Below are 18,124 nucleotides of genomic sequence, written 5' to 3'. Positions count from 1 at the left end.
CATTTTGCGATGCCCATATCGTCATTTTAAATGGCGAATTTGTTTACAAACCGCATTCGTGGATTCAAAAAGTCCTTACATTTTTTAATAAAACAGGCACAGTTAAGTCAAAGCTACGTTCTGATAGGCGGCCGAAGCTGACCGATCGTGAAAAGCGGAATGTTTTGAAGGAGGTGGGGCGTAATCCAAGGGTAGCGAAAATTAACCAAGACATACAACAGAACTAAAAGAAGGATTTGGATGATGGGACAGTCCGCAAAATTTAGAAATTAGAATTTTCATGCCTGAGTTGCGCAAAACAATCCTTCATATCGCCCGTCAATAAAAAAAAGCGCGTGGAATTTCAAAAAAATGCATCCAAGATCCTTTGCCTTTTGGACAAAGTAATTTTTAGTGATCAGAGCAAATTCGGCATAAAAGAACGAAAATTTGACACCTTGATGTTCAAAACCCTTCGCCAACAGTTAAGCTCGGTGCTCAGTGGATCCGATATATATGGATATATAACATCGAATTGAAACAAAATAAAGACACATTGTCTCTTAAATGTATAAGTTTATCAATGATAAACCTGATTTTTCTAAAAATCTAACAGTATATTCTAAAATTAGCATCAAACTCATGAACACATGTTTATTTAATTTGCTTTAATAAGCTTTTTCCTATCTGCTAATCGCACTTTAAAGAGAACAAACGTTGGCTGTAGTGCTCCAACATTAATTATTTAAAATTAATATTAAAGCTAATGGTATTTATTTAGTCAATATGTTAATAATTAACTTTCCTATAAACGTTTATTTTGTAAAACTAATTTTGGCGACTTTAATCTATTGTTTTAATTGTGTTCTAGAAAAGTCCAGAAAGTCATTGTGTTCGTCTTACTTTTCGGGTGGTAAGTGTTTTTAAATTAGATACGGAAATTTGCAAATATGTGTTTACTATTAAATACATACATACATACATATGGTATATTGACGTCATCCAAGTTGACTCTTTCCTGTGTAGTTGCATTGTATTCTTCCTGCATGGTCGTGTTTTTGCAAATCTATTTATTTATAATTTTATATTGTAATTCATATTTGTTATAATTAATATTTCATTTTGGTAGGTGCATCCCATAAATGTGTATTTTTGCCTCTAAGTTTATACCCGCTACCCATAGGGTAAAAGGGTATTATAACTTTGTGGCGGCAGGAAATGTATGTAACAGGTAGAAGAAGGTATCTCCGACCCTATAAAGAATATATAGTCTTGATCAGCGTCATCAGCCGAGATGATCTAGCAATGTCCGTCTGTCCATCTGTCCGTATGAACACCTAGATCTCAGAGACTATAAGAGATAAAGCTATAACTTGTTTTCAACAGCATTTATTTTTGCACGCAGATCAAGTTTATTTCAAATTTTTGCAACGCCCACTTCAGCCCCCACAAGTTGACAAAACTCGAATAACTAAATAATAACTAACTAAAAAATAACTAAAGTCTTTGTGATTTCTTTAGTTACGATCAGATAAAAATTGTCGAAGTTATTAAAGAAATTCTTTTGTATGGTGAAAAACGCCTATTACTAGAGGTCATAGTTGTTTTGGCTGACAATCTGGTATATTTTGCACAAATATATATGAGATATTTTTAGTATTTTGTGGTATATTATTTCGGTATATTTTGAGAATAATATCGCAATATTTTGCTTTTATTCATTTTATTTTGCTTTTTATGAGTAGCGGGTATCTCACAGTCGAGCACTCTCGACTGTAGCTTACTTGTTTGTGGTGTGGGTGTAATAGTATGAGACTGATGGTGGCAAGTGGAGTTGGCAACCTGATCTTTATTGATACCACAATGGACCACAAGGCTTATATGGACATTCTTAAGCGTAGCAAAATTGAGTCTGGCAGATGATTTTTGATTCCGACAGGATAATGATCCCAAGCATACTGCGCATAGTGTGAAGCAGTGGTTGCTTTATAATACAAAACATGAGCTGCACTCACCGCCGCAGTCGCCGGATCTAAGAAGGTGATTTTGGATGAGTGGAGCAAAATACATCTGCTTCTACCGAAGTTCAGTCTATGCCAAAGCGGTTGAAATAATTTAATTTGCCCAAAAACTTGTGATTTTATTGTTTTTCGATTTTAATTAAATATGGCAAGTTTACGATTGAAATAAATAAAATCTGATTATATTTTTTTCTGGTTAGTGTATGCCTCCTTCTGCCTTTTAAATCCACTTACTCCTGCTGGCACAAAGTTATAATATCCTTCTACGCTATGGGTACCGGGTATAACAATTTTATTTTAAAATATTTTTATGCGCTTTTTTTTCCAAAATAACTATGTATGTCGGCCAAGCTGCACACTTCTTCAAATTCAAATGTTAATGCTGATGTAATCTCTGGCAACGAACATAATTTTTGGACTTCCCCGGATTAGAAAAACGAAGAAAAAAGCGATTGCTGTGAAAAACGAGTTCCAAACTTTCATACTATCTAGGGCAATATTTCAAAATGGTAATTGAAATGCACTAATATTTAATATTTGCTGACCAATAAATCTACTAAATATAGACTTCTTACATAAATATGTACATACATATGTATGTATGTACTTATATAACTCCCTTAAGTTTGGTTAACACCAGACAAGACTGCAATCGAGTGAAATGAAACCACTATATTGTATTTATAGTACTTATCATATGGGGTTTATTTGTATTTGTTTTGTATAGTTTGATTTTTTTTTTGTTGTATGGTAACAAAAGGCTGGAGATCGCATCGAAATGGGATCTGATCCTTGCTTATATGTTGTACAAGAACTGAAATTAATGCATAAATAAGTGTAGTTGGTAAATGGTATACAAGAGTAGTAATTATTACGCGTACAATCAAATCACACGCACAAGACTCAAACACACACATCCACAAAATGACTCACACATGGACACAGTGGGGGGTAGGGATGCGGGGATTTCTGGGGGGAGGGCAAACCAGGTTCTTAAAGCAAATGTGCATCTGTTAGATCAGTTTAATATACTGGTATATACTGCTCTGTATGTATGAATGGTAGGTCCCCAAGTCCCATTGGGGCAGACAACAGTTGGGGAAAGCATAAATATATATATGTATATGTATGTTTGTTTGTATATATATATATATGCTCTATATCTAAATCTGTCTGTATATATATAAATATCTATTACTCGACGACAACCAAAAATATGCTCAACATTCATAATTTGATTCTCCGTTTACAAATACATTTTCAATGTCTAACAACAACGATTGAATTTATATGTATAAATATAACTATGCTTAACCATCTAATTCACAATTAAATCTCTGCTTAAAATAAATATATATATATATATATCTTTTTTTCTTTTTTCAATAGTGTTTGTTTTTTTTTTGTCGTTTTTTGGAAAGCTTTTTGAATTTTAGTGCAATTTGTGATTGATCGCACTGTTATCGATAATCGCAGAGCGATAAGGATTTTGCCAACGAAAAGGAATCGCTAAGAACCGAAATGAAAATGAAAAATATACTTTGAACACTTCGAGTGCTTTTCCTGTTCATTGTTGTGTTCATCAAACTTTTGAATGCATTTTCGTTTTTGTTTTTATTGATTATTTCGTGTTGTTGTTTGTTGTCTGTATATAAATATGTACAAAAAATAGTTGGAAATCAAACATAAATTAGATATTAATATAATCGCAACATTAATTCAATATGTCGATCATTTTTAGTGCATTCTTCTTTCATTTCTTTATAGAATTGTAGTCTTTGTGTAATAGTAAATTTAATAAAAAAAAAGCATCTTAAATGAGAGTAACTACTAACTAACTCTGGTTTGCGAAAGTGTGTGTGTGTATGAGAATTTGTGTATGTGTGTGTGTAGCCGAGACGACGCGACATAAGTTCGAAGGCGGAACAAGCGAGCATCCATGCGCAACTCTACAAAATATTCTCTTTTCCTCTGCCAACATCATTTTTGGCAGCATTTAGTTTGTGCTCTGCCCTCTCTTTCTACACACGTGCCGTCTCTGTCTGGTCAGTGCATTTATGTACTAGCAATTTGGTATATATATAATACACGAATGCCCAAATGTTGTAATGATGTGCCGTAAAGTCGAATAAAAAAATATATGCATATATGTATTCCTTCCTTACATATACATATGTGCATCTGCCTTATTTCTTTGCTGATGAAGATGTGTGTGTGTGTGTGTGTGTGTATATATATATCTGTTCGCGCAGTATGTTAACTTTAAAGGCATACTTAACAATGATTCAATATAGAACACACCCCGAGCACTAATACTACAATGCCTATATACTATATATCATATCGTATCATATTGTGTGTGTATATCTATAAAGAAGTGTATGTGTGTGTGTCCCCCCCTCTACTACATATGTAGTGTATATATCTTTTGTATTTCTAAGGTATTTTAACTTTAGACCTATAACACACCACGATTCTGTCGCCATTTCTTCTTGCGCTGTGTTCATGCTTATCGCTGTCTCTCTTCATTCTATTTGTATAGTTTTCAACTCTAGCCGTATGTATGTATGCGTGTGTGTGTGTGTGTGTGTATAATGTGTTTCCGTGTGTTTGTTGTGTAGTTTGCCTATCATCTAAAATCCTTCTTGGGCGTATCCATTGATCCGCGACTGTTTCTATGGAATATGCTTGGCCAACACTACTATATATATATATATATATATATATATATATATATATATATATATATAGCTATAGCTAAAGCTGACTCTGATCTCTCTCGCATCCTTTCTTCGTCTTAAAGTATCAACTGCTTGCGTTTCAAATGCATCCCATCATCGTCACTCGGTTGTTGTTGGGGCTTCAGTTGTTCTCATTCCTTTGAGCCTGAACCTGTCAAGTCTCCGCCACCTCCTCCTCCTCCGCCCATGTGCTGCGGTATGACTGTCAGACTCTTGGGTATCTTGGACATGATGACATTATCGATGAGCTTCTGCTGCTGCTGCTGTTGTTGCTGCTGTTTGAGCGTGAAAGTAATCGCACCTCCACCACTGCCACTCCCACCTAATCCGCTGCCGCCCCCACTGATGCTTGTCGCTGTCGGCTTGCTGGTGAGATGCGGTAATTTGCTGGCGTTTCCAGCTCCGCTGCCATTGCCATTCAGTAGAAACTGCGAGTGATCCGGATAGTTCTTCCACAGCCACGAGGTGTTGTTGTCCAATCCGCTGCTGCTGCCCGTCGCTGCAGCCGCTGCCGCAGCAGCCAAGGCATTCACCAGCATCGGCTGATAGTTGGTCGCCTGCGTTGTCGTCGTCGAGCTGCTGCCGCTGTTGCTAGTCGTGGTCGCATTCTGCTGTGGGTTGCTCAGTGGTGGCATTGGCTTCGGCGCCAGACGAGCCAAACGCAATCCGCTGCTGCCGCCTGGCTGCAGCGTAGGCAGCTGTTGCTTGTGTTGCTGCTGCTGTTGCAACTGCTGCAGCTGCTGGCGTGCAGTCTGTTGAGCTGCTGCCATTTTGCTGCTCAGGCCAGCAAAGTTCGACGAGTGCTGTTGTTGCTGCTGCTGGGATTGCGACTGAGACTGCGACTGCGCCTGGCCACCACCACCTGGCTTCGACTTGGCATTCGTCTTCAGCATCTGGTCGCGCATCAGCTTCTCGCGTCGCAATATGCACATGCGATTGTAGTCTATGATGGAGATGAGGTATGGCTTGCCGCCGGACTGCACCTGCACTTGGGCCGGCAGGCGACGTCCGTCGGCTGTTTGGAACAGAGTCGGCGACTTGTTCGGCACCTTGTGCTGCTCCTTCAGCGGTATCAGTGTGGGCTTCCAGCTCTTGCTGTCATGTCGCTCCTGCGGCGACAGCGAATCCGGCAGCATGATCACACTGGGCGCGTTGGCAGCACCGCTGCCGCCGCCTGCCCGAGGCAATTGGAGTCGCTTGCCAGCCAGTCCGGGTACCGATGCAATCGTTGCCGCTGCTGCTGCTGCTGCAGCTGCCGCTGAGTTGACACTAGTTGCGATAGCCACGCCACTTGTGCGTCGTCGCTGCAGACTGATGAGCTCGGGTGGCGAGCTCAGCAACTGTGCCACATTCGTCGCTGCTGGCTTGCTGGGCTGTTGCAACATTGCAGCAGCGGCAGCCAGAGGTTTCTGTTTTTGTTGTTGCTGCTGCTGCTGCTGTTGTTGTTGCTGCTGCAGCGTCAGCAGCGACACCGACTGCTGCTCCAGGTGGCTACGCGCAAGCTGATTGGCCACATCCAGCAGCTTGAGCGGCTTCTCGTTGTTGTTCGCATTCGCGGCGGGTTTGTGATTCGATTGCTGCTGCTGTTGCTGTTGGAGTTGCTGCTGTGCCGCTGACAGCGGCAACAACTCGACTGCCTTGTTCAGCAGATTTGTTTTGAGAATGCTGCGACTGTTGGCTGCCGCTGCCGCAGCTGCTGCTGCGCTGCTTGTGGGCACCAAAGGCGGCGCATCCTTGCTCAATGGCATTTTGTGTGCTGTTGTCTCAACTGCTGACGACGCTTGCTTCCCGCTTTCCTTGGGCCGCGCAGTGATGGTGACTGCATTCGAGCTGAGCTGCTTCGTCAGCTTGTCCACGGACACATTGCGCAGGCGTTCAAGCGGCGTATAGTCTACATCCTCCCGCTTCTGGTTGCCGTTATTACCACCACCACCACCATCATCATCATCGTCGTCGTCGTCATCATCGTCGTTCAGCTCAACCAAAGGAATGACCGCCTCCTGACTTGGCGGCTGCAACAACAGCGAATCAACGCTACTCTGATTCTGGCTCTGCTGCTGTTGTGGCGTTTTCAGAGCACTTGCTAGAACGCTGGCGGCATTCGTTGACGCCGCACAGCTGGAGGAGGATAAGTTGCTGCTGCCAGCTGCAGCTGTTGCTGTTGGCGGCGACTGCGACTGACCAGCAGCAGCATCAGCTGCACTCTTCGCATTGCTCTGCAGTCCGCCGCAGTGGCCATGATCGTAGGAGTTGAGACGCTGACGCACCGTTTGTGTGTAGACGCTGGCATTGGGCGAGGCGTGTGGCGCAAGCACCAGATCGCCGTTGCGATAATACTTCTCCAGCAGTATGAGATGGCGCAAGAAGGAGCTCTGATTGCCGTACGGCTTCTGCAGCTCCTCCCACAGGCGACGCGTCGGCTCATCGTACTGCAGGAATGTTTGCACCCGTGTCCAGCCCTCGGGCGTGCGCTGGCTGCTGCTGCACCCGAAAGGCACCTTGAACTGCACGCCCAACTCCTCCTCGCCGTGGAAGAGCTCCCGCATCGATATGTTCGGATTGCCGCGCAGTACATTCGAAATATCAGCAGCCTTATCTTTGCCAACGCCGCCGCCGCCGCTGCTGGCAACGTTCGTCGTTGCTGTCTCGCCGGCCAGGTTTTGCTGGAGTATCGCCTGCAGCTTGGACATTTGCTTGCTGGCCGCACTGGCTGCGGCTGCGCCATGGGAGGACGAGCTGCTCGAATTCGAGTCCGTCGCGGGCCCGTCGTAGTCCACCACCATAGGCAGCTCTGTGGACCCCTCATCGTAGCCAGCTGCCGACGATGCCGCCGACGCTGTAGCAACGGCAACTGTGCTGTTCGTTGAGGCGCGCACATCTTCGTCGTCCGCCTCGGAGACCTCGTTGCTGCCGTCCTGCAGATTGTGCACCTTGAGCAGCCTGCGAAGCGAGAGAAAAGACAATTATAGTAAATATCAAGGAAGAAAGCTACAGTCGAGAGTGCTCGACTGTTAAATACCCTCTACGCATATCGAATAAAAACAAAATGACGTATTAACTTTAAAATATACCAAATTAATGTTCCCCAAAAATACTAAGAAATATACCAAAAGCTATATTATGTATATTGATATTGTACTACATTCAAATATACCAAAGAGTTAAAATTATTAGGTATATTGATATAGTACTACATGCAAATATACCAAACAATTAAAAAAAAAAACAGTGCGGTATTAATTTTAAAATATACCGCTTTAATACTAAAAATATAAAAATAATTAAGACCCCTAATAAGACGATGTTTTTTCCCATACAAAAGAATTTTTTTAATAACATCAACAATTTGTTATTTGTTGTTTTCTTAAAGATTGATTGATTTTCTCAATATTTCAGTTCTAAATTATCTTTTAACTTTCGGATATTCTAATATCTACTTCAATGTAGAAGACTGATTTTCCTATTAACAAGAGGTAGAACATCGCAAAGTTTACTACATACTGCTGGTGCTCAATGTCTCGTGAGATACAGGAGTAAAAGGCATCTTAAAGGACCGTACCCGCAGGATCTGCCTGCTAGATGTCTGTGATGTATATATGTACATATGTATAAATTACTCTTAATGTATTGCAAATCTTATACTGATATCCCACTTTGCTATGCTACAGTAGTCAATATGTAATTATATATAATTAAGTTAACCTGCCACATTAATGCGAATTTAAACAATCCGAATAAACTTTTAACTTGGACTTGTGCTATAAATTAATTGCTATAGCTTGGATGATCAATGATCAATAACTTTTTCTTCAATCTTCAATCCTGAACTGCGTAGAACACAAAGAAATATTTCAAGCAAATTTTGTAACTTTAGCGCTTGAAGACTGCAAAAAGATAAGCAGACGGAACATTCTTTACTGGGTCACCACAGCTGCCTTCTTCTTCTGTCTCGGGGACTTCCTCTTACCTCTTGCGATAGTTCTTTACGAAATCGGCCTTTTGAGACTTGGTACTGTCCGGCGGCTTCATCAGCAGATTGGCAAAATAGCGACACAGCTTGCAGACGGCGGTGCCAACGCCCAGCTGCACAGGAATGCCCATCTCGGCCAGAGCCTTCTCCAGTCGATCAGTGTCCTGCTGCAAATGATGCAATCGATTAACAACAATCCTTACGACAATCACAAGAGCAAATCTACACTTACCGAGGTGATGTGGTACATGTGATTCTTGCCCAGACGACGCTTGCACAGCACACAGCCAGAGGATTGAATGACAGTGTTGTAGTGCGGCTCACAGAGCCAGACGTTCGATGTGCCCACGGGTATCTCGAAGTTCAGCAGGCATTTCTTGACGCTCTTCCGCACGCATTTGCGCCGCAGCGAATGACTCGCCCCATCGGCACAATCCTTGACAGCGCAGACACGCGCCGATGCGGAAGCAGCGCCCGATGAAGTTGTGGCAAAGTCAGCATCGGTTGCATCGCCAGCAAAGTGCTTGTCCAAGCTGCTGCCGCCGGCAGCAGCGCTGTTGTTGTTGTTGCTGTTGGACTCGAGGTGTCCTGGCGCAGAGATGCGTTTCTTGTAGCTGGGCGCATTGGCACGTCGATCCACATGACGGAAGCACGCATCGCACAGGCAATTATCCACAGTCAGCTTCTCCTCATCTGCACAAAGCAACAAAAAGAATCAATTAGAGAGACACAAAAAAAGGGAAAGAACAGGTCAACTTACTTGCGAGTATCTTTTGCTGACGCTCAACGGACTTGATCTGGCCGACGTGGCAGGGCGTGTCGTAGAGTCCGAACTTTCCGCTGCAGTAGTAGCATTGATCCTCGCACAGACGTCCCGGATGGAACTTGAACGAGGAGGCCTTCTCTGGTATGAGTATTTTCTCCTTCTCGTCCTTTTTCACCGTCTGATAGAAGCTGTGGTCCAGTTGTCCACCTTGGCCTTCCGAGTGTGACGAATCTGTGGTGCAACAAAACGATGTAAGCGAAATGTGTCGAGTGGCAGTGAGTGGCAATTCCCTTAGGAATTCCCCAAATAAAATGTTATTGCGGGATATTGGGGAAGGGAAAAACGGAGAGGAGAAAACGGAAAACGAAAGAGCAACAAACAAAACAAAACTCAACAAAACGTAACAAAGTCAACATGCAACAGAGGCGGCAACACGCACCATTGTTATGTTTGCTGTGCTGCAACTGTTGCTGATGTTGTTGTTGCAACTGCTGCTTGTTGTTGCCGTTGCTGTGATTCTGATTGTTGTTGTTGTGATGGTTGTTGTTAGTAGAGCTTAGACGGTTAGTTGTCTTGCGGCCGGCGTTACCCAGATTCGGATTTGCATTCGATTTGCTCGCACCTTCGTTCTGTAAAATGGAGAATTGGACACAAGATCAGTTTTACTTGTAGAAGCAGCAGCAACCAACCACACTTACTTCATTCTGTATCGTGTAATAGTCTTCGGCATGGGCCCCATGCTGCCCATCGGCCGCCCGATCGGTGGCCCCGTGTCCACGTGCCCGTCCCTTTTGGAATGTCATTTTAAGCGATTGTCGTCGCACACCGTGCGCCGAGCTGCTCGCCGCTCCCGTATGGCCGCCTCCAACCACGATGCCACCTTTGCGCGTTGCACTCCCAATGCCCGACGTCGTCGTCGCTGCACCACCCGAGACGCCTGCATTGCCCGCTCCACCGACAGCAGCGCCGTGTATAACGGTGCCTGTGGGCACCGCAGCTGCTCCTCCCGAGCCGCCGTTGCTGCTGCGATTGAGCTTGATGACCGTCTTGAGTGTGCCGCTGGATTCGATGTGCGCATTGCCCTTGGCAGCGGACCGCTTGCCGCTGGGATGATGCTGCTGTTGTTGCTGCTGGTGGACGGCGCGAGTGTGCGCCTCCTGGATGTATTCCTGACGCAGCTGCTCGGCTGCCTGATGTGTCAGCAGACCGAGATGCTGCAGATGCAGCTCCTTCTCGCGACGCAGCACCTCATCGTCGCCGTCGCCATCGCCATTAGTTTCCATCTTGGTCACGATCTTGTGCTCATCAATTGACTTCTTCGCCTCATCCTCCATCTTCGGTTTTACCTCTTCCTTTCCCTCAACCTCGGCCACCGCTTCCAGATTGGCGGCGACAGCACTGTCCTCGGTCTTGAATGCCAGATCAATGTCCATGTCCATTGATGATTCGCAGTTGACAGCATCGCCACCGGCTGCGACAACGATGCCATCTGCGGCCGCAGTCGACACATTCTCTTTGTTCTCCTCGGGATATTCGACGCAATCCTCGCTGAGTATTTGCATCTCGGCATCGGCATCGCCCTCGCCATCGGCGTCATCATCAGCATCAGCCTCGGCATTGGCCTCCGCCTCCTGTTCCTCGGTGTAGGGTGCCACCTCCAAGTCGAGCTCCACTTGGCTTGGTTTCTTTTTTGCAACTCCCTCCTCAGTAGGCGGCAGCTGTTTTTCTTTCTTAACCTCCTCTTCCTCCTGCTCTTCCTTCACGACAGCTTCCGCTTCAGTGTCCTCATCCTGCTGCACAATCTTGAGCGAATCACATGGTGGCGTTGTTGGCTTATCCAGTGTCGACGCTTTGGTGGCGCTAAGCGCATTGCCACTGGCATCCACTACGCCTTCCTTAGCCAGCTGCTCCATAATCTCGCTCTCGAAGTCATCGTAGTCATCCGCCTTGGATGCTTGCTCAGTCTCGCCGTTTAGCTCGCCCGGCGAGCTCATTGTCTCAGCAGCAACAGCGACGGCAGCAGCTGTCGCATCTTCCTCCTCCCCTGCGGCTGTTGTTGTTGCTTGCTTTTCAGCAGCTGTTTCCTGCTCATCTGTGGTCTTTTGGTCGTCCAGTATTTCAGTGGTCTCATCGCCGCTTTCATCGACACGAAGTTCGTCCATGGCCGCGGAGGAGTAGGCGGAATTATCCTGTTTGCTCTCCGCATCCCCGTCCAGCTCAAGGATCAGCTCCGTTTCGGCCTGGGTTTCGATTTGGGCCTCAGCATCAGCTTCGACCTCAACGTCAGCTTCAGCTTCCGTTTCAGCCTCAGCCTCAGCGTCGACTGTCGTTTCCGTAACAATTTGTACGATCTCGCCCAGCTCGGGATCCTTCTCGATGCCCAGATTGTTGGCCAGAAACTCGGGCTTCTTATAGAACTGCTTTACGCTAATGGCGCTGACACCCTCGCTAATCATTTCTGGGCTCAGCGAGGGCGCCTTGCCAGCCTCCGTCTCGTTCTCGTTCGCCGATGCGGTTTCTCCCGCCTCTATTTCTGTTTCCTGACCTGTTGCCAAGTCCTTGACCGTTCCCTCGACTGCTGTTTGTTGTTCCACCAGTTCATTGGCAGGTGATGCCTTGACTGCAACCGGATCAGTGTCGACTGTCAGCGGCTCGATGCCATTGGAGCAGGCGGCAGCACTTGTTGATGGTGGTGCCTCCTCAACGGGCTCCGGATCGGTCGGTTTTGTGGTCCTCCCGGCATCAAGGCTCTCCTCAAAGTCCACGGTAATTTTCTCCTGTTTTATTTCTGCCGTGGGCAGCAACAAATCATCCATGGAACTGGATGCCAGACTATCCTTGGAGTCCTCGTCAACTCCAGCGTTGCCGGACGATGATGACGTCGGCTTGGCGACCAGGAGACTGCGATTCAATGAACCGACCCGACGGCGCTTCGAAGCCGTGGGCGGCTCAGTGAGCGTGGTTGCCAACAACAGACACGGCGAGCCGGCCTTGCTGTGGCGTGTGGCACGTGTGCTGCTCCCAGTGCAACTGACGGGCGTAGTCCGCGTTTGGGGTCTGCCTCGACCACGTCGACTGGCCGTCGATTGCTGCACAGCGGGGGAGGGCAGCTCGGGTGTGTGCATGGGAGTATCCTCGGTGTCAGGCAGCTCCAGCTTGATGTTGAGCGTTGACGACGAACCCGACGACGACGACGAGGATTTGGCGGGCGTGACAGCGACTTCATCGCCAGCCAGTGATGCCACACTCGAGTCGGGATCGTCGTCCTCTTCCTTGACCTCGACTTTGGTGTATTTTAAAGCCAAGCTAGACTCGTTGGACGCATCGTCGATGGAGCGCTTGCGCTTAAGCAACGCTGCCTTTTTTCGGCGACCCCGAGCCGGCAGCTGGGGCTCGTTGTTGACCGTCGACGATTGCCGGCGATTGCGGGTGACGCGTGTGTTGTTGTTAGCGGCCATGTTGTTGGCCAGCTCCTGAGCGTGTGCTTTCCGTGTAACACGATTGCAGGTTGTGGCGGGAGTGGACACAGGAGTGGGAGTCGGAGTGGAAGTGGCAGTTGTTGGAGTTGGCGTCGTCTCTTTTTCTTTATCTTTACTGTCCAGCACTGACTTGACATTGTCTTTTGTGTCCTTCGCTTCGTCCTCGAGCTCAAAGTTGGCCAACTCCTCTTTCACATTGAGTTCGTCCTGCAGCTTCGCCTCGCGCATCTCCTTTATGGACTTACGGCCGCGTATAATCTGACGATCCGTTGAGCCCTTTCTCTGGTTATTTTGGCTGTTGCTGGGCTGTTGATCCTCGCCATCGCTGGCAGCACCCAGCAGCAGTGGCGATGACAGACGCGTGTTCCGCAGTATCTTTGTGTCCGTCAACGACTTTCTAGGCGAGCCGCTGTCTTTCACAGTCGCCTCTAGCGTCGTCTCCTTGTCCTTTTCCTTCTCTGGTGGCCCTTGATCTACCTCTTCCTCAGGAGTTGTTGTCTCCACTTCTCCATCAGACGCTGCCGTTGTTGTTGCTGACGTTCCTTCAGTTGCAGCTTCATCACCGCCCGATACAGTTCCTTCCAATTCAAGTGTGGGTGATGTTGCTACATTATTATTATCCGATTTTGCTGGTGCTGTTGTTGTTGATATTGCTACTGTCGCTGGCTTGCGCGCCGACATCCTCGAGCTGTCACGGGGCAAAGCTGGTGACGCTGCTGCCGACGATGTCGACGCTCCTATTTTGACGCTTTTAATACACTTGCCGCCGCCGCCACCTCCTGCTGCTGCTGCTTGCGGTCGTCGGTGTGTCTGTGACAACGAATCTCTGGCTGCTCAGCTTGTAAATACTTGAGAGCGTTGTTGTGATTTGGTCCCATTTGTTAACTACCTGCGAAAGAGAAACGACGATTTATTAAACACAATGTGACACGCCTATTTTCTGTTGATTTCAAAAATCATGTATAAAGTAAACGCCTGCCTTCCCGAGCACAAATATGAATATTAAATATTTAGTACTCCTAGCATAGCAATTAGTTTACAACTCAAGGGGTTTACTTTTATTTTTCAAAATTATATTCAATTATTATTAAAAGCTACAAATCCTTAATCTTTTCGATAAAAATGGGTTTTTGTTTGGGTTTGTAATATTAAATGTTTAGAGATGGCATTTGAAGAAAGTTCTTAATGTAGAATTAACCCTTTCGGGACGGGGTTTTATTTCGAAAACCAAGATAGTTAGAGAAAATCCTTTTTCAGATTCTGAAAGATGACTAAATATAATTATGTACTGCATACTTGGAAATCCTGAATTCGTCCTTTTATCCTGGGACATATAATCCCAATCCGAAGATATTCACCGTTACTTTTTATTTACATTATGAAATAGACACTTAAAACTGTGTTTGGGATATTTCACAAGTGCTTTAGCATTAAAATTATAGAAAATACGATGCAATGAAAAATTTTGGGACGTATTGTCCCAGTATGCAATGAAAAATTTTGGGACGCATTGTCCCAGTAGTCCCGAAAGGGTTAAATGTCGGAATTACAGCCTCAGATCTTATAGGTTTAGCTATTAGTGACCCAGAACCTTATATAGAAGAAGACAATTTAGTATTTGCCCAAGTACAGCGCTCTTGTACGTTCATCCATATACATGCGCAAATAAAGTATTTAACGTATAGTAAATAAATGAAGATTGAAATTTCAAGCGGCAAGCTTAAATATGAGTTTTTTGTAGAAACGCAAGCTGCTTTTAAGAACCAGCTAGAAAATAATAATAATAAAACGAAAAGCATAAAAGTAGCCAAAGCGTTCGAGTAATTTGCTAAAATACAGCTGCATTTAAAGTAACTTTGCAAGTATTGCGCATACGACGCGTTATCCGTGGTCCCTATTGACAGCAACGAAAGGAACGTCGCAAGACAACAGCTATAGGAGGAAGAGGAAGCAGGATGCGTAGAAAGCTGCGTTCTGCGATGTGTTTTAGATTCGCAAGACACACTTCGCATACTGTGATTGTCACTCTCACACCCCGTTAGAGTCACTCCTCCCTTCCCTCCCTCACTCTCTTCACTCTCGGTGGCAAAACGAGTTTGAAAGCAACAGCAGAAACAGCAGCTGGGGCTGCCAGAAGAAACCACAAGTAAAGTAGCTGTTGCTGCCGCTGAGAGAGCAACTTTATAACGCCATTCAAATTGCGAGAGAGAGAGTGCAAAGAAAATGAAATACGAATTCATAGTCGAAGAGAATGCGAGAGCACATGGCGAATAATTACCGCAACAACGAAATGAAGAACTCAATAATTTTGGCTTTGGACTGATCCTGTCACTAGAGTTGAAAGCGAACAGCGAACGAAGAGAACGAAGAAAACGCGCGTGCGAAATGACAGGCGCCATTTTTGCGCTGCCTGTCAACAGAGAACGCCAGAAGCACACAAAGACGAAGCGAAACGAAGAGAGCGAGCATGCAAACGAGAGACGGAGAAAATAGAGGGAGAGCGAAATTGGTTATTTGTTTGATTTGTTGATGGGTAATATATTTTTTGCAACAACTGCAACTGCAACTAAACTGCAGCGACTCAGATTCGACCTTCGCCCAGTCGCCTGTGTGGCGAATCTAGCATAGGAGACAATCCGACATTTTCATTTACATTGCCCACTTTTAACACTACACTTTCCTCACACAGCACAAAACGGATTTAATAACACTGACAAAACACACTCATTCTCACATACACAGCTGCTCACAAACACACACAGAAAGTGACAAGCCGGAGCCGCCACCACCCTCTGCAGCAGAGCAACGACGAAAGCAGTGGGAAGGCAAACACACAAATGACAGCGACAACAAACAGCGAATAAAGGAAATAAAAGCGAATCGCAAATAACAAAAATCCAAAATGAAGTCAGTATACATAATGCTCACACTAACACGCACACACATATGTACTGCAGGCTCAGTCGTGAGTATGCAAAAAAACAAAAATTAAAAAAACATTTTAAATAAAAGCCAACAGTAATGTTTCGAAAATTGAGAAACCGATAAATGCAGTTGTAAACACACTCACAAAACACACACACGTAGCACGTAGCAACAAATCAGCAGCAGCAACAGAGGGGAAAATGGTATTTAATTTTCGTTGCGTTCGCTGCACATTTCTTTTGTTTTGTTTGCAAGCCAATATTACCGACACTGACTTTCCAAACGCTTGTATTTATGAGCGAATATATAAAACAAAACACCCGTTTAATGTTTGTGTATTTTAAAATTTGTTGCTCCGTTTTGGATCCAAATCTGGCTTGTACTGTGTGTGTGCGCGATGTGTGCACAGCGTTGCCGCACGCCAGGGATGTAGGGGTAAAAAATATCGATAGCAAAAATATCGCGTGGCGACAGCTTCACCTCACACGCGATATATGTGCATATCATAGCCATATCGATGTTTTTACATCGCCACAACAATTTTGCAAACATTTTTTAATGTTTTGATCTATTAATTTATCAACGCTAAGTCAAATTTGCGAGTAATTTGAATTGATAAACAAAACAATATTATTTGTGGTGGTTTGCAGATTACACATAAAGTCGGAAAGCGACTGCACCAATCAGGTGTGCTACAGGTGGAGCAGAGAACACACTGTAATTTGCATATGGTAAAATGAGGATTTGCGGCTTTTGTATACACACACTTTCAACACACAATTCACAATAAATTCTTGATCGTTGTTGTACAGAAATCATAGTTTGCATTGCGAAATTACCTGTCACAATTTGGATTCGAAATTAGCAGTTGCAATTTGCGCATGCCGATTGGTCACACTGCAAAATATATTTACCGCCTTGTTTATCATTTTGAATTTCGATAGATTGATCGGCGGCAGCTGAGCGCGTTTATTATTTACATATACTTAAACATGTCTCTGTGTGTGTATTTATGCTCGTGCGTATGCGTGTTACACTCACTTTTAAAGGATGCATTGAAAATAGCGAACCGACAACAAATTAAATATTACGAAGAGAGCAAGTTGATGAGCACGAAATGTTCGCATGTATAATACATATGTACATAGTTGTGCGTGTATTTTATGTAAATGAACGCCGCAGTCCAAGGACGAGTTTTGTGGAAGCTGGAAGTTAGAAATGAGCGCAGATCGTGGAAAGAGGCCGGGGAGACGAATGCCAGCAGGTGGCCGGGCAAAACTTCAACGGGGAAAACTGTTGCCCCAAAAAATTCACGTGAAACCACAAAATTAACAAGCATTTTTTATTTTTGGGTTACACTTCTTCGGAGAGTTGAATTTTGTTTTTGTTGTTGCTCAGCTCAGCTGTGATATATGCTGCACTTAATTTGTCAAATGTTTTTGGCTTGTTTGTTGTTCTTGCGAACATTGAAAGTTTTCTTTGAAATTATGCATGGGAGCATTTTTATTTGCGAGCGATTTGCCATCCACGCACACATACAAAGCTATTAATGCATGTATGTTCACACAACCATAGGCAGCGACACAAACACACACATATGCGACGGGGCACACACAAACACATTCACAAACAAGAGGCAGACGACGACGATACTTACTTAATTCTCTTTGCTTTTTTCTTTTTCAGAGTCGCCTTCGCATCATTTGCGAATTTTCCGCATTTATATTGTTATTCAATTAAATCGCGTAAATCAATTCGTAGTATTTTGTTGTATTCGCGTTGAATGCGAATCAAAGTCGATGAAAACGCGGTCAGTTTTTAATATACTGCACCACACTACACCAAACACACAAGCCAAAGCAGAGAAAAACAAAAAAAAATAATAATAATAATAAAATAAAATGCAGAACCCGACCGACAGAGTTGTGAACGCAAACACGGTACGAAGTGAAATAACAAGGCAAAATGGCAGCGCACAACATGTTGAAAGAGAGCGACCAAGAGAGCGCAGAGCGAGAGTGAGAACGAGAGAGCGGTGGCGGCGAAGTATGTATTCGCCGCCATTTGCCATCGCCGTCTACTCTGACTCGACGACAACATTTCAAGTGCTATCTTCGAAATACTCTTGTGCTCAACTCACACAACTAAACATAATTAAAGGATGTATACAAATCAATATCAAGTTTAAAATCTTAATCAAGCACTGCCATGGTCACAGAGTCTTGTCGTTAATGCATCAATTG

General features: G+C 44.7%; 2 protein-coding genes across 8 annotated transcripts in view; both read right to left on the bottom strand.

The window, feature by feature from the left end:
- LOC117577689 (lambda-crystallin homolog) overlaps positions 1-18,124 on the bottom strand; it is a 95,351-nt gene that overhangs the window by 52,815 nt on the left and 24,412 nt on the right. The gene's annotated exons all lie outside the window — the stretch shown is intronic.
- On the bottom strand, positions 4,529-17,685 carry LOC117578053 (uncharacterized). Of its 5 annotated transcripts, none has more exons than XM_034263177.2 (7): positions 17,539-17,685; positions 10,176-13,845; positions 9,917-10,106; positions 9,472-9,708; positions 8,944-9,404; positions 8,709-8,878; positions 4,529-7,681 (listed from the first exon to the last, which is right to left on the bottom strand). In XM_034263177.2, exons 2-7 carry the CDS (start codon positions 13,635-13,637, stop codon positions 4,873-4,875), a joined length of 7,329 nt encoding a protein of 2,442 aa, XP_034119068.1. In that variant the 5' UTR covers positions 13,638-13,845; positions 17,539-17,685; the 3' UTR covers positions 4,529-4,872. The 5 variants fall into 5 exon arrangements, with proteins under 5 accessions (XP_034119068.1, XP_034119072.1, XP_034119073.1 ...); XM_034263181.2 differs by having other exon boundaries at positions 8,709-8,875; XM_034263182.2 differs by having other exon boundaries at positions 10,067-10,106.

Source organism: Drosophila albomicans, chromosome X (genome assembly GCF_009650485.2).
Source record: "Drosophila albomicans strain 15112-1751.03 chromosome X, ASM965048v2, whole genome shotgun sequence".
Classification (NCBI taxonomy): domain Eukaryota; kingdom Metazoa; phylum Arthropoda; class Insecta; order Diptera; family Drosophilidae; genus Drosophila; species Drosophila albomicans.
The sequence above is the reverse complement of the archived record's forward strand: the minus strand, read 5'-3'. Positions and strand labels throughout refer to the sequence as shown.

Excerpts from the sequence above, each read along its gene's own strand:
- LOC117578053 (XM_034263177.2), bottom strand. The coding sequence starts at position 13,637 with ATGTCGGCGCGCAAGCCAGCGACAGTAGCAATATCAACAACAACAGCA. Across the intron at positions 9,405-9,471 it reads TCAGCAAAAGATACTCGCAA|ATGAGGAGAAGCTGACTGTG; the intron begins GTAAGTTGACCT and ends TGCTTTGTGCAG. Across the intron at positions 8,879-8,943 it reads ACATGTACCACATCACCTCG|CAGGACACTGATCGACTGGA; the intron begins GTAAGTGTAGAT and ends CATCATTTGCAG.